Raw genomic sequence first — 19,455 nt, forward strand, 5'->3', positions numbered from 1 at the left:
GCCCCTCCCATAAGTTTTTAGTGTATGCCTTATGCTGTATTTGTGACATGCTTGGTTAAAATATTGTTACTTGGGGTTGGGGATCTGGTTAAGTGTTTGCTGCACAGGCGTGAGGACCTGAGTTCATGCCACCTTTAATCCCAGCACTTGGAAGGCAGAGGCAGGTGGATTTCTGAGTTCAAGGTCAGCCTGGTCTACATAGCAAGTTCCAGGACAGCCAGAACCATACAGAAGGACAACTGTCTCAAACAAAACAAAGCTGGGCATGGTGAATCATGCCTGTGATTCCAATACTGAGGATGGAGACAGGAGGATCCCTGGGGCTTGTTGGACAGCTTGTCCAGCTGAATCTGCAGGCTCCGGATGAAAGTGAGATACTCTGATTCAGAAAATAGATGTTGAGTGACTGAGGAAGCCATTCAAGGTTGACCTTTTGGCCTCTACATGTATGCATACACTATGCATTTATACCCTGTATACACATGCACATACACAAACAAGTACCCACATATAAATACTGCTATGTATTTGAAGTGGAATTTTTCATCGAGTATCCTGTATTTTTTTTTTTTTTTGATGGACCTAGCTGCCGCTAGGCATGCCAGCACTTTGGTTAGGACAGTTTTGACAGAACCCTCAGGGGGTTGCCCTTGGTCTCCCTTATTCTCTTCCTTTATCTCTTTACTTCTAGGTCACTCTCTGTCACCTGGCCATCCACTCACTGCTGCTTCTCACCATCTCACTTGGCCAGTTTCTCCAGACTTAGTCTCTTCTCAAACCCAAGTTGCCTTTGTTCTGGGTACATATCCTGTGCCATGGGGCCAAGCCATGACTTGCCACACCAGTATCAAGGCCCCGCATATCTAAGCCCTCAGAGATTTCCACTCCCAGTTGGGGCTAACACCAAAGCCCTCAGAGACAGCAGTTCAGTGATTTGACTCATTCATTGATTTCTTCGTGTTGCCCATGAGTTACTAGAATGGGCCAAAGTTCATTTTCCGGGTTGAAATTATCCATTGGTATCTCACTGATTGTGCTGCCTTTAGGAGTATTGACAAAAGGACTTAGGAACATATCTTTAGGTGGCGAAGGCCAAGAAGAGCCTTGTAAGTTAATTCAATTTATGTCAATACAATTACAATTCTGTTACCAAGGAAAGGGAAGCTTCTTTTAAAATTTATTTTTAGTCATCTTTTAATTCATTCTTTGACAATTTCACACATGTACACAATGTTTCTGGATCATATCCACCCTTCACTCCTAGATCTCCCCTCAAAGGTCCCCCTTCCGGGAAAAGGAATCTTCTATGTATCTTCTATGAAGCTGAAGACATCTTGTAATTCTTTTCCCTTTGAGATGTGTGTGTGTGTGTGTGTGGTCACAAGAACACATGTAAGCCCCTTGGGGTTTGGGAAGTGAAGCTGTCAGTGGTAGTGGTTGGTTAGTTTACGACTCTAGCATTTTTAGAGGGACAGAGCATTTGTGCTTGCTGCGGGTGTTGGCTCAGAGGCAAACACTGGATCAAACCAGCCCACCACTACATCTCCACTGCTTAGTGATAACAGCAGTGAAAACAGTCCACTCGAACATCAGGGACCCACCCAGGGCAGTCCGAGAATAAGACAGTAGTGTGTGCCATCAACTATGCATTCAACGACAGCCGAGGAGGTATGTGAATTCCAGGGTGGAGAGTGGAGCAGAAATCCTGGCCGGGAGAAGTAAGAGGTTAATTCATGAGAAGGCTTCATGTGAAGTTGGATCTGAGTGAAAAATATAGAGTTCTAGAGAACGGCAATGCGTCTTTCCTTGTCCTCCAGAGACCTGTCCGGTCCTCCAGGAGAGGCAGGGTGGGTGGCAGTTTGGCCACAGTTCCTGACTTGTACTCCTACTGGGAAGTTTTGTGTTGGGGTACGTATGTGTGTAGGGGGTGTGAGCATGCATGTACACATGCATGCATCCACCTGGACGTGGCTGTCCTTACCTGAACTCAATTTTAATATTCTCAAGGATTTTTGTTTGTTTTGTTGTCGGTATTTTTGAAGACACAGTTTCTCTGTGTAACAGCCCTAGCTGTCCTGGAACTTGATTTGTAGACCAGGCTGGCCTCGAAATCACAGAGATCCTGGGATTAAAGGTATGTGCCACCACATTGAATATGTTCCTAAGTCATTTGGGGATGAAGCAATGCTATGGTTAATGTAGGAGAAGGAGCCAGAGAGTTTGTTGAAATACAAATCGCTGTCCATATCCATCCTTGGAGATGGAGGTTCTGAAGATCGGGGGTGGGCCCAGCAATCTGCCATTCTAAAGAGCTTGCCAGGCAATCTGATGATGGGAACTTTGGCAACATTAAAACATAGCTGTGGAAGATAGCGCCCAGTGCTATACCCCGCTTTAAAGAACCCTCTGTTGTTGAGAAGATAATAGTCAGACGCATCCTGGATGGAGGCCAGCTCTTCAGGCTTCTTCACGATTTCTTAGACCCAAATCCTAGGGAGGAAAATAGTATAGACCCTGTCTCACCGGGGAGATCCAGCCACATTATTGGCTCTTATGAAAATGCTGTGGATGGGACTGGAGAGAAGGCTCAACACTAAGAGCATTTGCCTCTCTTGTAGAGGACTTGGGTTCCGGTCTCAGCACACACATGGCAATTCACAACCATCTGTAACTCCAGTTTCAGGGTATCTTTTTTCTTTCTTTGGTTTTTTGAGACATCGATTCTCTGTATAACAGTACTGACTGTCCTGGAAATCATTTTGTAGACCAGGCTGGCCTCAAACTCACTGAGATCCACCTGCCTCTGCCTCCCAAGCGCTAGGAGTAAAGGTGTGCGCCACCACTGCGCGGCTAGTTTCAGGATATCTTATGTCCTCTTCTGGCCTCCACAGGCACTAAGCATGTACATGGTACACACACATACATACATACATGCAGGCAAACTACTCATCCACATAAAAATAAAAATCTTACAAAGAAGATAACACCATGCAAGGTTAGTGGGAAGAGGTCAACATCCCGTTCTTGACAAATAGTTTTGACTCTTGATCTGCTCTGAACTTTATGCTGTTCCTCAAAGAGTTCTTGGTTTGCCCCATGACCCCAGGGAAGAGGCAGAGAAGCCCCAGTTGCTCTTTCTCCCTTCCACTGGGTTTCTCCTTCCTCGTCTTAGGCTTTCATCACAGCACCTGCTTTGATGAATGTCAGTTTCTCCAACCAGCCCAGATACTCCCCTCTGTTTATGCCTGCCATCCTGGGCAGGGGATGCTCTTGAGCTACTCCCACCATCACGCTCAGTGAACCTGGGCTTTGAGACAAACTCAAACTTCAAACCTTCTCTTTCCCTGGAAACTTAGTGGGTTGCAAGTGCAGAGTGAGGGCTTGACACATGCTTGTGACACATTCACACACTGTTTGCCAGGACAGAGCAGTTTTTGGTGGAGAAGCCAACCCCAACACAGGAGGGTGCAGCAGGTTGTAGGAAACAAATACTAACTTGGCGATTTGCATGCCTTCTGTATAAGGTCAGGAAGAATTTTGCCTTCCTACTGTCTTACTTGTGGATGGATGCTGGTGAACTTACTCGGGTGTCACATGCCATATTCCTTAGGGGCAGACTCCTCTTTTAATGTGCTATGGTGATTGTCCCCTAAAGTCAGAGTTGGCTGTACCAAAATTTGAAAGGTGGTTGACAACAAGTTGTCAGATAAATTAATAGGATAAGGCAAACAGCAATGCTGGCTGGCCACCGACAGGGAGAACTCCTGTAGCCAAGTGATGAAATCCAAGCTACGATGATCTAATTAGAGCCAACATCAAGGCATAACACTGGACCAATCCAGGAGTCTGTGTTGGATACTGATCTGTACCCTGATACTGCCCAGCCCCACCCTTTATGCACAGCTGGTGCCTTCAGAAAACACTAGTGGCATCATGGCACATGGAGGAGCAGGACATTGAAGGAGGCACCATATTGATCATCACTGTACTTTACAGAGCAGTGTTTCAAATCCCAGGGCTCTGAGCTCCATGCCTCACCAAAGGCTCACTTAGCCATAAATGCGACAAATATTTAGGAGTTTTAATTTTTGTCTCCCCCAACCTCTTCACTTAGGTTTGCTTCTTGTAGCGATAAAAAGTCCCCACATATCGTCATGTTTAAATGTAATAAGGGAAGTCACACAGCAGCCAAGAAAGTAGAAACTCGCTTTTTACACTGGTGGAAATGCCTGGAATGCACAGTCAGATATTAGAAGAAATTATATGCTAAGCACCGCGTATGTTTAGCCTATAATATTTATTGCTTTGTGTCGGCTATGAAATATGGAGTGACTCTGCATGCATGTGTGTGTCTCACTTAAGAGGGAAATGTACCAGTGAATTTGTTCTCAGCAGGATAGTCTTTAATTCAAGCTATACTGTGGGACTGAAGGGTAGCTCATGCCTTTAGAATGTGAGAGGCTCTTGAGTTCAATCCCCAGGACCAAACTCAAAACAAAATGCTTTGGGGCTGGGGCAATGACAGCCAAGCGCTTGGGTGATTGTGTCTCTGAGATCAGGGAACGTGCTTATACACAAGCCTAGACGCCATGGGCCAACCAAGAAATGCAACAGAGCTGCCCATAGTGCTGTACAGCTCTAGCCCCAGCCCTGGGGAGGCTGAGGAAGGAGGACCCAAGTTCCATGCCAGCCTGGGTAACCCTATAAAATGAGACACTTTCTCAAAAAGAAAAATAAACAAACAACCCACATGATGCATGAGGCTCTTCATAATGTATCACAGCATACTGTTTTATAACAAGTGCTTTGATGGAGTTAAGAGTACTTGTTCTTGCAGAGGGCCTGGGTTCATTTCCCAAAATTCATATAGTGGTTCATGGTACTCTCTAACTCCAGTTCCAGGGGATCTGATGCCCTCTCCTGACCTATGTGGGCACCAGGTTTGCATGTGATACAAAGCACCCATATAAATAAATAGAAATACATCTTAAAAAGAAATGCTTTGGAAAAGTCATGGATGTGTCCTCACAGTTAAAGTTCCTGCTTTAGATAAAGTGAGATTTCTGGGTCAGTGACCCTGGCCCTTGCCTGCAGAAGCATGGGTTGCCTGCATTGCCTTGGGCTCAGTAGAGTGCCCCCCGCCATGGCTCTCCTCAGCTGATTGCTTCTGGTGCAGATGCAGGCAGAGAAAGACTCATTCTCCTTTGCGGGGAGGGGGGGATGGCCACTAGGAAGTTGACCATGCTCCAGTGAATATATGGACAACACAAAATGAACTTTTTCTTTCTTTTTTGTAGGGGAGAAAAGGTCAATGGGAGATGGATATGGGGAGACTGGGAGGTGAATGCCCTTGGGGTGCATGATGTGAGATTCCCAAATAATAATAATAATAATAATGAACAAAGATTCCTGGGTTAGAACCCTGGGACTTCATTTTATAAATGTTCTAAGAAGTATGTTTCTCCTATAGTGCTGATAGTCCATATTGGACCAGTGAGTGTGGTTGTGCGTGCAGAAGCAGATCCCTATGTAAGCATACAACTAGAGCCCCACCAATGAGATTGTTTTGTTGCATCATTTACTGGCTACTACAGTACAGCCCAAAGCATCTAGAGCATCTCAGGCCATCAGCATCCACACAGCAGTGCACAAACACAGGCGTTGCAGAACCATAGAATTCTTACGACATTTTGTAATGAGAAGTGTCACCTCCAAAGTGTTTTGGCCAAGTATTTGTAAGAGCCACCCTGCGTGGAGATGAGCTATGCATTTTAATCAGTAGCTTGTTCCAAATTTGCTTCCCTTTGCATTGCTGACAACTGGGTGTCAGTAGCAAGGCACACAGGATGTATTTACCAAAACGTAAACTTGGTTCATAGAAAAGGAGAAGAAATTATTCCTTTTTGAAAGCTGAGGTGTATGGCAATCTTCAAGTTGCTGACACATGTAAATATGATTCTTTTAAAAATATGCTGTCTTTATATTTATTTAGAGGTTTGTTTGGTTGAGACAGGGTCTCATATATCCCAGGGTGACTTTGAACACATGAGGAGCCAAGGATGACCTTAAACTCTGGATCCTCCTGCGTCTACCTCCCAAATACTAGTGACAGGTATGTGCCCCTACAACCAGTTTTATGCAGTGCCAAGGACCAAATCCAGGGCTTCACAGATGTTAGGAGAGGAACTCCACCTACCACCGAGCTACATGTCCAGCCCTGAAAGTGATTTGTGTGTGCATGTTCATGTGTATTTGACATGTATGTATGGGTACATGCTTGCCATGGCACATAGGTCGTGGACAGATGACATCTTGGGCATCTGTCCTCTTACTCCCTCTTTTTATAGGCAGGCTCTCCTCTTGTTCACCCTTGTGTGAGCTTCCATCTTGACACAAGTAAGCTAAGCTGATAGATAGGTGCAATGGCTTTTCCAGGAGTTCTGGAGATTCGAATCCTGGTACTCACACTTGCCCAGCAAGTGCTTTATCCACTGAGCTATGTGCTCAGCCCCTGGAGGTGTTTTTTTTTTTTTTTTTTTTTTTGGAAAAGTTGGGAAGAGGTGTTTGGAAATGCTACTGTTACATAATATAACAGCAGCAGACATGGGGTCTGTGAAGAGTACCGCCATCTGTGCAGATTCAAACCAACTCGGGAGGAAATGTTCTGAGACTGCTCTATGCTGGAGCCTGGTTCTGCAGGCCTGTAACCCCAGCTGCTTGGCAGACCAAGGCAGGAGGATCATAACGGCAGTCTGTCGGGGCTACAGTGTGGGTTCAAGGCCTGTCTGTACAACAGAGGCTGTCAAAAAGGTAAGGGGACAAAACCTGGCTAGTCATATAGCTCAGTGGAAGAGAACTTTTTTGGCAAATGAAGGCCCTCTGTTCAATCCCCAGTACAACAATAAAATAACATTAAAAGGAAGAATAACTGTAGGGGTGAAGCTTTAGCAGAAGTGAGAAATCTTCCAACTGGCTCACTTACCCCTCCTCCCAAACAAGTGGATCCTGGGCAGAAGGCTAGCAATTCACAGAGGTGACCTAACACACATCTTTGAAGAGCTGCATGACATGCTGCTAACCAAGGAACAACTGTGGCTACCTATCTTTTAAGGAATCTTTCCAGATGCAATAATCTTCTAAATCAAATTTAGAAAGGTTAGATGGTTTTAAAACATAGTGAAATCTATTCCATCAAAATGCTCTTTCCCCACGAGAGTACTATTTTGCCAAGAGCCAAATGCTTATTTTATCTGTAACTTTAGTTACAATTATAATTAGCACATAATAGTTATAACTATAAATTTAAATCTATTTTTCTTTTAAAAATTATACTCCTTTGTGCATATGTGTGTATTTGTGTGTGCATATATATGTATATGAATATGTATGTATTTATGTGTGTCTGTGTGTGTATATACGTGGGTGCACATGTAACACACCATATGGGCAGGGGTCAGATGCCATCTTTTTTTTTTTTTTTAAAGACTTATTTATTTATTTTGTATACAGTATTCTGTCTGCATGTATGCCTGCAGGCCAGAAGAGGGTACCAGATTTCATTACAGATGGTTGTGAGCCACCATGTGGTTGCTGGATATTGAACTCAGGACCTCTGGAAGAACAATCAGTGCTCTTAACCTCTGAGCCATCTCTCCAGCCCCGTCAGATGCCATCTTGTTGGAGTCAATTTTCTCCTACAACATGAGTTCCTGGGATTCAATTCCTGGGCTTAGTATCAAGTGCCTTGCTCATGGAGCCATTTCAGCAGCCCCAATCCTAGTTTTGTTACAAAAATCATATACTAGATATAGAGATACTTACAAATTTTATATTGGGGTACATGTGTTAGGAGTATTTCCTGGGTGGTACATAGTGGAAAAGTTAGGCTCCCCAAACCAGATTCTCCTCCCTTTGATGGCAGGTTTGTGGCTGTCTGGAGGAAGGGGTAGAGACAGAGTGGTCCAGGTATTTTTGTTATTGAAACAGCATCAGTATCAACTGAAGGAGGACAGCAGTACTGGATCAATGCACACTGGCAGAACAACAAAGCAATCAAATAAAATAGGAAATTGAAGCGTTTCCCATGAACAGTACTAAGAATAGCTAAATCTCCTGAGTGAGCTCTCTGTGCCAAGAAGTGCCCCGTGCCGTCTCCCAGACTATCTTATCCCCATGGCACAAGGTCTGAGTCATGGCGGGACTACCCATAGGGCTGATTTCATAGTACCCATGACACCTTCTGGAAGTTTTGGACAATTTAGGAAGCTGCTTAGGTCTCCTCGGGTGTCAAGGGGATTTCAGTTCCATAGAGAGGCTGGTTCTGTATCCTGCTGTGTACAACAACAAAAACACAACCAGAGAAGGAAGGTCAAAACGGAGTATCCATACATAATGACATCATCGCTGGTCCTTACTGGTCCCCAGAGAGGTACTCTTAGCTGTTTTCCCAGCAAGTGAGAAAAAATCCTAGCTGCCCTGCAGGCTTACCTCCTGGTTGCCTCCCGGGCTCTGCCCTAGGCTAGGTATCTTATCCTCTAGAAGATGAACACCTTTCAGTTGACAATTCGTCCTGACTATATAAAGGGGATGGGGGTGCAGCCATGGCCTGTCACTCCCGTGCTAAATGGTCTAGGCATGGTTAGTGTTGTGGGTGTTTGGCCTGTGACTCAGTTCAAAAGAGCTTCCTTGGCTGAATACTGTCGCTGTTTAAAAATCCATCACACCAGTGGTGGTGGCGCACACCTTTAATCCCAGCTCTCAGGAGGCAGAGGCAGGCGGATCTCTGAGTTCAAGGCCAGCCTGGTTTACAAAGTGAGCTCCAGGACAGGCTCCAAAGCCACACAGAGAAACTCTGTCTCAAAAAATATAAAAACAAAACAAGAGAAAAGAAAAATCTTCATCAGTTTTTCACAAAGGGCCCAGCACTTTAATTTTGCACTAAGTTCTATGAACTACGTAGTTGGTCTTAGGTCTAGACCAGGATGGAGTGGTCTGTATGGGGCAGCGTGGAGCACTTGACTGAGCTGGTGGCCAATACCAAGGCCTGTCACTCCGTTACTACCTTGGAAACAAAGTCTAGAAGTAAACTCAGCTTCAAACCAGACTTTGAATGCTTGTATTACAAAGTGCCTTGGCAAGGTGGGCAGGGAATGCCGCTATATCCCAGGTTTGGGGGCTAGGGAGTGAGAACCCATCCTCTCTTTATTCCTTGACCCTGAGTTTGGCCACCCGACATCCTAGCACATAGAACTGCACCACCCCTTTCTTTCTTTGGCCTTCTGGGACTCGGCAAAGGTAGACCAGTCCAAACTGAATTTTAACTGTGTGTGTGTATGTGGTGTGGTAGAGGAGCAAGCTGTGGCTTCAGTCATTCCACTCCGCAGAGGGGCCTTTGCTAGCCGCACAAAGGGCCAGTAGCTCTATTCTAGGCATATGTTAGAGACACACGGAGACTGTAGGCAGTGGTGCAAAGGCAGTGGAGAGCGGGTTGGTGGTTATGTTTTTTTCCCTAGGCGTGCACATAGGAGAATGATCACAGTTCTTATTGACCACACGTGTTTTCCACCACACCCTTTCATACAGCTTCTCATTTAACCCTCGAATAGCTGGGTTACTTTTTTTGTGTGTGTGGGAGAGGGGGTAGAGGAACAAGGTTCTTGCTTTTTATTACAGTTGAAAAAATAGGGCCATTCCTCATACCTCAGGATTAGAATCCCTTTCACCCCATCTAAGCCCCACTTGCCGGGACGTGTGGTTGTTCAGTCATCTTGCCTGACTGTGCTTGAGATTTGACTTGGTCAGAGATAAAATCCAGATGATTCAAACACCGCAGTGTGGAACGCGTTTAGGGACTCTTGCATTTCTTCACGTCTCAGTTCCTTGAATCCCATGCTCTAGGAGTATCTTGGTTGCTGGGGGTACAGGCAGGGAGTTAAGTTGCAGACTCCAGGTCTTCCTTCCAAGAGGATGGAGAGGCCCTGGGCAGAAGGCAGAGCCTGGGGCCGGTGGGACAAGCTTCTAGTGATGAGTCTCCTGCACATTGTTGGAGAGCAGGAAGGTGGGGCACATCTTTTTGCTGAACTCTGACAAGCTGCCATGCTTTTGCCAACAGTGACAAAGCTGACTGGTCCAACAGATGCATAACTTGTTAGCATTCTATGGGCACTGAAACAATCACCACGAGGCTATATTTGGCTATTATTGTTGCTGTTTTTAAATCATTAGTTTTTGAATTTTTATTTATTTTATGTACATGGGCGGTTTGTCTGCCTATATGTATGTATATACCTGGCCAGAAGAGAAGGTGTCTGAATCCCTGGAATTGGGGTCACAGACAGCTGTGAGCCACGATATAAGTACTGGGAATTGAACCCAGGTTCTCTGGAAAAATAGTCAGTGCTCTTAACCACTGAGTAATCTCTCCAGTCCCTTTTAAAAAATAATGTGGGATTTTTTTCTTTCTTTCTTTTTTTTTTTTTTTTTTGGCAAGATAGGGTTTCTCTCTATGTAACCCTGGCTGTCCTGGAACTTGCTTTATAGTCCAGGCTGATCTCTAACTCGGAGATCCACCTGCCTCTGCCTCCTGAGTGCTGGGATTGAAAACATGTGTCACTACGTCACTACTGCCTGGTGGTTGTTGTTGTTGTTATTATTATTTTACTATTTTGGTTTTTCAAACAGGGTTTCTCTGTGTAACAGTCCTGGCAGTCCTGGAACTCACTTTGTAGACCAGGATGGCCTTGAACTCACAGAGATCCTCCTGCTTCTGCCTCCTGTTGCCTGGGATTAAAGGTATGTGCTACCACTGCCCAGTTGGTTTTATTATTTAAAAAATTATTATTTTTGAGACAGTCTCACTATATAGTCTTGACTGGAACTATGCAGAGCAGGCTGGACTTGCATGCAGAGATCTACATGTCTCTGCCTCCTACATGTTGGCTGTGTGCCACTATAACTGGCTTTTTAAGATAGGAATCTGTAACTCACCATGATTTCACAGTGTCAGGCTCTAGGCACTGCACCTCAGTGCTACGGAAAGTACTGGTATAGTCCACATGAAGATATGCCAGTTATCGACCGAGTTACCCCTCTTGCTGCCTGAACTGTTAACTGGTTTATTTTTCTCTAGTAACAATATATTTAATTTCTGAAGTTCTATTTGATTCTCAGTTCTTCCATAAAAAAATACCTTGTTCTTTCATTTTACATTTTTTATCTCTAAAAATACTATTTTCTGTGTATGTGCCTGAGTGTATACATGTGTACTGTACTGTGTGCATGCAGGTCCCTCCAAAGGCCAGAAAGATGCACACTGTAACTAGAGTAACAGGTGGTTTTGAGCTTCCAACGTGGATGCTGAGAACCCAACCTAGGTCCTCTGGACAAGTGTCTTAACTACTGAGCCATCTTTCCATGCCACTCCTTAGTTAAAAAAACCATATTGATATGCTCATGTACTGCTGTCTGGTGACATTTTTGCTGACAGGGGACCACCTATAGGATAGGGCTTCCATAGGTTATAATGGAGTTGAAGGTTTTTTTTTTTTTTTTTTTTTTTACCATGTAGTGACGTCCTAACTGTCCTGTGTGTGTGTGTGTGTGTGTTGTAGAAGTACTTTTCCATTGCTATGTTAAGGCATTATGGCCAAGGCAACTGTACTAGCTAGTTTTATGTTAACTTGACATAAGCTGGAATTATCAGAGAGAAGGGAACCTCATTTGAGAAGATGCCTCCCTAAGACAGCTGCAGACAAGCCTGGAGGGCATTTTCTTAATTAGTGATTGATGGGGGAAGACCCAGCCCATTGTGGGTGGGGCTACCCCTGAGCCTGAGGTCCTGGGTTCTATAAGAAAGCAGGCCAGGAGGAGCGAGCCAGTAAGCAACACCCTCCATGGGCTCTGCGTCATCAGCTGCAGCCTCCAGGTTCCCGCCCTGCTTGAGTTCCTACCCTTACTGCTTCTAATGATAAACTCGAGATGTGGAACTGAGTGGAATTAGCCCTTTCCTCTCTAAGTTGCTTTGGTCACGGTGTTTCATATAGCAATAGCAACCCTAACGAAGACAGCAACCTATAGAAGGAAGGGTGTGCCTGTACTTATGGTTCCTGAGGCATGGGAGTCCATCCTCATCAGAGCTGGGAAGAGTGGCACACTATACTATTTATTATTTTGAAGTGTATTCTTTGTATTTATAAACAAAACATTTGTTATAAACAGTATGCCATGATACATTAGGAGGCACCTATACATTGTTGCTCCCTGCCTTATCCCATCTCTCACTATCTCATTTTGAGAAAGTGTCTCATTTTATAGGGTTACCCAGGCTGGCATGGAACTTGGGTCCTCCTACCTCAGCCTCCCCAGGGCTGGGGCTAGAGCTGTACAGCACTATGGGCAGCTCTGTTGCATTTTTTGGTTGGCCCACAGCGTCTAGGCTTGTGTAAGCACGTTCCCTGATCTCAGAGACAACAATCACCCCTCTACAGACACCTCAGCACCTGGCTATCATTAGCTAACCAGGCTGTGCTCCTCTGTAAGAGCCGCATCAGTGAAAATGTCACAGGTCTAGCTGTGACGCCTGACTCTCACTTTCCAGGATTGTTTGGCTTTGCTTATGAAAAGACTGGCTACAAATCTTAACTGAAGCTAATTTTTAAAATCACAGCTTATTAATCAGGTGAGTTCTTCTACCCAGGGGACTGTTAGAGCTGTCGTTATGTTAGTCTAGATTTTTATTTGATTTTAAAGACGATTCATTTGCACCTGGGTTGGATTCATGGCTGGAGTTGGCGGCCATTTTTTTCTATTTGGAGGTTGTTCCTCTCCCATGGGATTAATCTTCCACTTGGTGTAAAGAAAACACAACTGAGCCAATTCCCTCTTCTCTGAATCTCGGTTTCCTTCTCTGTACAAAGTGGGTGATGACAGGAAGGAGTGGGGTTTCGTTATTAAAGACAAGGGTGCTGTCTGGCCTGACCCAAGCGCTAGAAGGATGTTAATTGTCTTTTTCCCTCTTACTCCCCTGTCCTCTCTTTTCAGAGTCTCATGTCGCCCAGGCTTGTCTTGAAATCACTATGCAGCCAAAGATGACCTTGAAATTCTGATTCCCCTGACTGTACTTCCTGAGTGCTGGATTATAGGTGTGTGGCATCACCTTGGGTTTACATGGGGATTCAACCCAGGGCTTCATTCATGCCAGCAAGCACTCTGCCATCTGAGCAATGGCCGTGGCCCTCAATCTTCTTGAGAACTTTCCTTTGAAGGAATCCTTTTCTCTATCACATACCGTCCCAAAGCAGAGGCAGCCTGATACTGCCACCATCGTAAGCACAATTACTGCTAACCCCTTGCTGTTTCCACAGTTCTCCCAGTGACTGGCTCATCATTTCGCCCCGTTTCCCTAGACATCCCCCCCCCCCCCCCCGGATACAGACCAGGCACATCCTTTTCTCAGCCTATGCAGAAATACCAGTTTTAATGGCTCTATTGTTCCCCCTGGGCCTCTAACAAGATCATCACTCCATATTTCAGAGCTTCATTGATGTTCCCAAAGCCTCGCTGAAGGATTCTGGCTGGGTTTAATCCACCCTAATCTTTCTTTTATGACTTTGACAGCCTCTATGGGGTGTACCACAGAGGGACTGTCCCTGGAAATGCTTGGCTTTGTTCATGGTGTGGCTTTGGGCGTAGTCCTAAGGAGACTGTTTACCGAAAAGGACACGGTACACCTTCAGTGCACACAGGTCCCGAGTCCCTCATCCAAAAGGCGTGGGATCTGAGTGTTTTGGATTCTGCATTCTTTGAGTATTTGTATGTATGTTGTTGAGATACCTTAAGGATGGAACCAAAGTCTAAAAATGAGACCCACTTTTGTTTCAGATAAACCAACGACAAGTATTCTGCAGGTAACTCCACAGGTTTCAATGCCTCCATCATATGGGGGTCAGGTATGGAATTTTCCACTTGAATCACCATGTTGGTGTTCAGTGTGTCAGGTTTCTCTGGGGTTGGGATGGAAAGAGGAATGGGAATTGGAAGAAATGGAAGGTGCATGGTTTGGAATTCCTAGACTTAGTAGGCTGTCTCTGTGGTGAGGTCAGCTCAGATGAGAAGCGCCTAGGGAGGTGTTGACACAGTTTGCGGAATGAGCAGGGCATGATGTACTATTCATAGTTTCAGACCTGGAAGCCCAGGAGGAAACAGACACTGAGCATGGCCCTACTTGGGGATCTTCCCGAAAAGAGATGAACTCCCAGGAGAGGAATGCAGTCAGCTCCATCCCTTGAGAGCACTGCCCAGTACCAAGGGCCCATCTCTGGGCTTTGCCTCAACCCTTTAGTAAAAATGCCACAGTGAACATGTTTTCATCTGGGCAGTATTCTGGAGCTCGCATTCCAATTTTATTGATGTAGAATCTGAGAAGCTGAGCGCGAGAAGAGGGTTTGAATATATGGGGTTCTAACATGCATCGTCACCCCATGCTTAGGAATTACAGGGATGCTTAATAAAAAGATGGACACGGGGCTTCTGGATTCTTATTATAGGTTCCTTTGAGGTGAAATCCGCATGGCGTACGATCACTTTTAAAAAGAATTCATCGGCATTTAGTGCCTTCACAGTGATGACCACCACCACTTTTAGAGTCTCCTTCCTGAGGTTTTATGCAGAATGAAAGGGAAGAATGCATTTGAGACACGCAGCTCTGGCCTTGTCCCGGACCAGTGGTCTGGATTTTCAGATTTAATTCAGATTTCTCTCAGATATCAGCTAATATAGAACTAGGAATTACCTAAAATTAGTGTTGAAAATCATTTGAAAATCAGGTTGAGGGGACATGACATAATTCATATCCCAATCTAGTTTTCTTCCAAAATGGCATCATCTTTTCGAGGGAAACTCACTGGGCAATCAGACGCATCTACCTGGAATCAACTACATTATCAAAGAGCCTCCTCTAGGTTGGAAGGAGTTTGTCTTCCCAGCCAGGCTGTGACATGCACAGCTTAGGAGCCACCACAATGCTCTCATTGTCTTGGGTATGTGGCAAAACAGCTGCTGCGTGGAATAGCACAGTGACCAGTCAGCCCCAGATTCCAGCCACCACCAGGTAACCAGTGCTTTCATTTCTTTTGAAACTATGGGTTTGGTGCATGACAAGATCCACTTGTCATAATACTGTGATGAAGCTGGTCAGGGCCAGCCTGGATTCTGGTCTTATTCCTCAGGCAACTTTGCCTGGTATAGGACCAAGCACACTCTGGCTCCCACCCTGGATGAGCATCAGATGGAGGGCAAGGGCGAGGACCAGGCTAAGCTAAGAATAAAATAGTCTTTCAGTAAAGGCTCTGGCCTTCCAGAAACTTGGGAGCAGCCAAATTCCCAAGAAGTTGTGACAGTCCCTTTGGTTTCTGAGGGCACCAGGTATAGAAGCAAGGTTGGCCACAGTGTTCAGGGATGCAGCAGCTGAAGGCCTGGTGAGGAGTGTAGCTTGGAATCTGAAGATCCACGCACTCAGGCAGGGTCCTAGAGGTGGGTAGTGTTCAAAATTATAGGAGGAGTCTCCTTATGGGGGCGTCTCATGGCTCTCCACAGCATCATGCCAAGGATGCCAACTACCAGACCACCAACTGCTGCCACTGGCACTGCCCAGGTCAGCACCTTGGAGGATACTTCAGCCTGCTGGGCTGGGAGAAGCTGAGTACTCCGAAGGGTGTAGAGGAACGGGCTTTCCTAGGGAAGGAGGCAGGATGATCAGAGGTTAAAGGCTCTCTCCACCCATCCATTCATCTGCCCAAATCCCATCTCTCTTTTCTTCACATTGTACCTGAACCTTCCTGTGAGAACGGGTCTGTCAAGGGGTCACTACCCAGCTATAATCCCTTTGTTTTTTCGCCAACACTTCCTTTCAAATGTGATTTTGAAAGGTGGGGAGTTGGTAAGCTACTGTTGGAAGAGTCTTGGGGTGCTGGCTGATCTGCCACCTCTGGGTCTTCTGGTCATTTTCCATCCCAGTAGTGCCTAGGGTTGAGGAAAAGTCAGGGCAAGAGGAGCCCTGGTCTTGCAGTGGATTCAAGCACCAGAGTGAGAAGTGGATGGGAGGGCGGGCATCAGAGCCTGCCTCCGAGGGCCCTACTGCTTGCTCTCTTAGTAAACAAACATTTCGCACAGCTGTGTGGCCCTGGGTTGAGAGCTCCGATAAGTACCTGAGGACTGAGGATATTCTCTCATTGTCCAGGAGGAATATGTGCAGAAACAATCACAGTATAAAGGGGAAGATGCAAACAGAAGAGGGTGCCCAGCATAGGAGTGTGGAGGCAGGAGCAGCAGAATATGACAGGATGGAGAGAAGCGCAGGGAATAAGGGGCCAGTGGGGTCAGAAGGAGGTACACATTTTCACAGGCCAAGTCAGTAGTGAACAGATGTAAAACCCACATACACACTAGGGAAACTCCTCTGGAAGTGGGTCCATTTGCCTAGGGTGTCAGATGTGTAATGGTGGGAGGTAGGTCTCCCTCCTGGGCAGTAGCCATCAGATAAGGAGTTACTTTCCAGGACACTCACTCAGTGTCTAGAAGCAAGTGGAGGATGTTGGAGAGTTAGAGGGACAGGTGGGGCAGTGTCTTTATTGTCACCTCCCATTCCCGAGCTCCTAGTGTTGGGCTGGGCATGACAAGATCCTCAAATCCTTCTGCAGTAAAGCAGTTTAAGGCATCTAGCTGGCACTGCCTTGCATGACTTCTCTCCTTCCCCTATTTTGTGGTAGTCAGAAGGGAAAGTGGTGAGGCACTGAGTGGCAGTGTGTTTAAGTCCCGCCCCCACACATCCGTCAGCTTAGGACAGGTAGGATACTCATTGCTCACTCACAGGTGAAGGACACTTGAGTTTGGTCCGGCTGTGTGTGAAGTTATTGGAAGTTGTCTTACGGCCCACTGGTTCCATCTGGGAAGAGAAAAAAGGATACTGTGACTATGAAGAAGGCTAGGATCTGGCTTACACAGGATGCTCTCTTGGAAGGGTGTGTTCAAATCAGCCACTTGTTAAGATCTGCACAGCAGCGCTGGCCGGAGCTGACTTTGGACTTCCAGGGAGAAAAGTCTGTCTGAATCAGGCAGGACCACTGAGCCGACACCTCTAGACTTACCCAGAAAAGGATACCAGGGCCCCAGGAGAGAACCATCAGTCCATAGGGAATCTCTTAAAGATCTGGGACCAGAATGCCCACTGCCTCTCCACGAGTGGGTGGCAGTGATTGCAGACACTGTATCTTCAATTTTATAAAATGGTGATCATATTTACCAACTTGTCCAAGCGTGTGTGGCTAGTCAGTTTCAGGAGAACTTTGAAAAGCATATTGGTTACCATGACACCCTTACTGCACTTGGCTTGCCAACCTTGAGAAACTGGAATTTACTGGAACTGCTTTATGGGTTGTCACACAGAGGAAAACATTTACTTGAAATATTCCAGGGAGCAGCTGTGGCTCAGTGGGGTGCTGTTAAATGCTTCCATTTCAGACTCTGGGAGAAGTATCAGAAATATGATATACCCCCAACTCCAGAGACTTTAGGTAGTAGTCTGTCCTGGACTTGTGCACCATGGGGAGAAAAAGATCGGACACTTTGAACTGGTCTGGCCTTCATTTACTGTGTAATCTGTTTCAGGTCTGTTCTTGGCCACCAAGCCCTGACCATGCAGGAAGTAAACACTCTCCCCACATTGGTGACAGGCCTGGGCCCTGATCTCACTGTCTTCTGTCTAAATGCCTTCCACCCCCATTTCTTAGGGACTCAGAGGAAGGGGAATGGCTCTGGGCTTGGGAGAGATACCAAGAGCACATATCTGAGCCTTTGCTTGGTCAACAATGACCATGCAGGGTAGACGTGCCTGCTCCAAGGCAGCAGGATGATTGATACTGACTGTGGCACATTTTTGAGGACATTTATTTTAGGGCTTCCAGAGAAATGATGACGGGGAAGCAGGCATGAACCGGGACGGGTTATGGATGTAGATCTATTTCTGCTTTCTTAGAGCCAAGGAAACACCACTGCATTCTAGCAAACAGAATTGCCAGAGACAGAATGGATGCTAAAGGTCAGGTTGGCCGATTCCCAGCATTATTCTAAGAACTGGCACAGAGGACAGCTGTGACCCTGTGGATTCAATGAGCCTCTATCAATTTCCTTTTCCTGTTGCTTCCCCCCAGAGTGCATCCTCACCCCCCCCCCATCACCTGGGCTGTTGTTCTTTAGGAGGCTTTTTTTTTTCCAGTCAGCTATATTAAATTCATGTCAAGTCCTTCCATGACCTGCCCCTTGGTGGTTGGCCCTATGATCCCTGCTACCTACTCCTCCCTAGGGCATCTCAGTGAATTCTGCGGTTTTAAATCCTATGTTGGTGTGCTGAGGTCACTTTTCTGTTGTGGTTGTCGAATCTCAGCTGGATGTTCCCATTTGAGCTCTTGCCTGTAGCAGACCCTGATGCCTCTGTGTAGATGTCTAGGAGGCAGCTCCCACTTCCCATGTCCGAAACAGAACACAGTTTCCAAGTAGCTATCTCGTTTGCCATCTGACCCCGAAGCCCCTCCCTAGTCACTTCCCTCAGCCAGTTTTAAATACATCCTGTGATCACAGGTCTCCTCCATGGCTGTCACCCTGGACCCGGCCACATTCTGATCGTGCTTTCGTTTCTCTTGTATCTGGGATCCCAGCTCGTGTCTGCACAGTGATTAGAGAACAGATGGGAACATGCCAGCCCCTTGTTTAAAACAGCTGGGGACATGGCCTTTGCCTGTCTTTCTGACTCTGGTTCCTGACCGCTGGAGCATTACTCTGGCCTGTATGCGCCTCTGAAGCTTCCAGCTCATTTCTGATTCCACGTCGCATGGTTCCTATTTCTTCTCCCTGGAACACACTGTGGCCCAGACCTCTGCCTGCCTGGCGACCTCTTGACATTCAATTCACTGCCATCCATAGTCAGTCGTATGTGACCTCGTGCTGATCTGTCTAACTTGATCATCACCTGCCTTTTCCTGGCCACACCATTCTCACTCCATGACAGCAGGGTTATTCTTCACTCTGTTACATTTTTTGGCATCTGGAACAGTACCTACCATGTAGTAGTGCTGGATGGTTGGTTGATGAATGGACTTGAATGAAAAAAATGAAGGGAAAAAGGCTTGGCACAGCCCCAGGAAGTGGAGTTGTTTTTCTAGAACCAACCTTTCCTAACACAGTCACTGTGGGGTACCAATGATTCAGCCAATCTCAGGGCTTGGCAAGGTATAGTAGAGCTGGCAGCCACTGGCATAGCCCTGGGAGGTAAAAGAGGTCCCTAGGGTAGCTTCCCCTTGAGTGTTTCGGCAAGGAAGTGAGAAAGAAAACCCAAGGTAAAAGGCTAGTGTAAAACTAAAAAGTAGAGGCAGGGGCTCCCTAGCTTGGTGGCAAGAGAAAGGGATT

The 19,455-nt window shown here is 46.1% G+C and overlaps 1 protein-coding gene across 1 annotated transcript in view; it reads right to left on the reverse strand.

Annotated features, from left to right (window-relative positions):
• Positions 1-14,422: 14,422 nt before the first annotated feature.
• Positions 14,423-19,455, reverse strand: part of Plb1 (phospholipase B1) — a 118,409-nt gene continuing 113,376 nt past the window's right edge. Inside the window, exons 58-59 of the mRNA XM_057785194.1 lie at positions 16,865-16,939; positions 14,423-15,729 (exon numbers count right to left, since the gene is read on the reverse strand). Of these exons, the coding sequence (XP_057641177.1) occupies positions 15,523-15,729; positions 16,865-16,939 (282 nt within the window). The 3' untranslated portion in view covers positions 14,423-15,522. The remainder of the gene's footprint in view (positions 15,730-16,864; positions 16,940-19,455) is intronic.

Source organism: Chionomys nivalis, chromosome 1 (genome assembly GCF_950005125.1).
Source record: "Chionomys nivalis chromosome 1, mChiNiv1.1, whole genome shotgun sequence".
Taxonomy (NCBI): Eukaryota; Metazoa; Chordata; class Mammalia; order Rodentia; family Cricetidae; genus Chionomys; species Chionomys nivalis.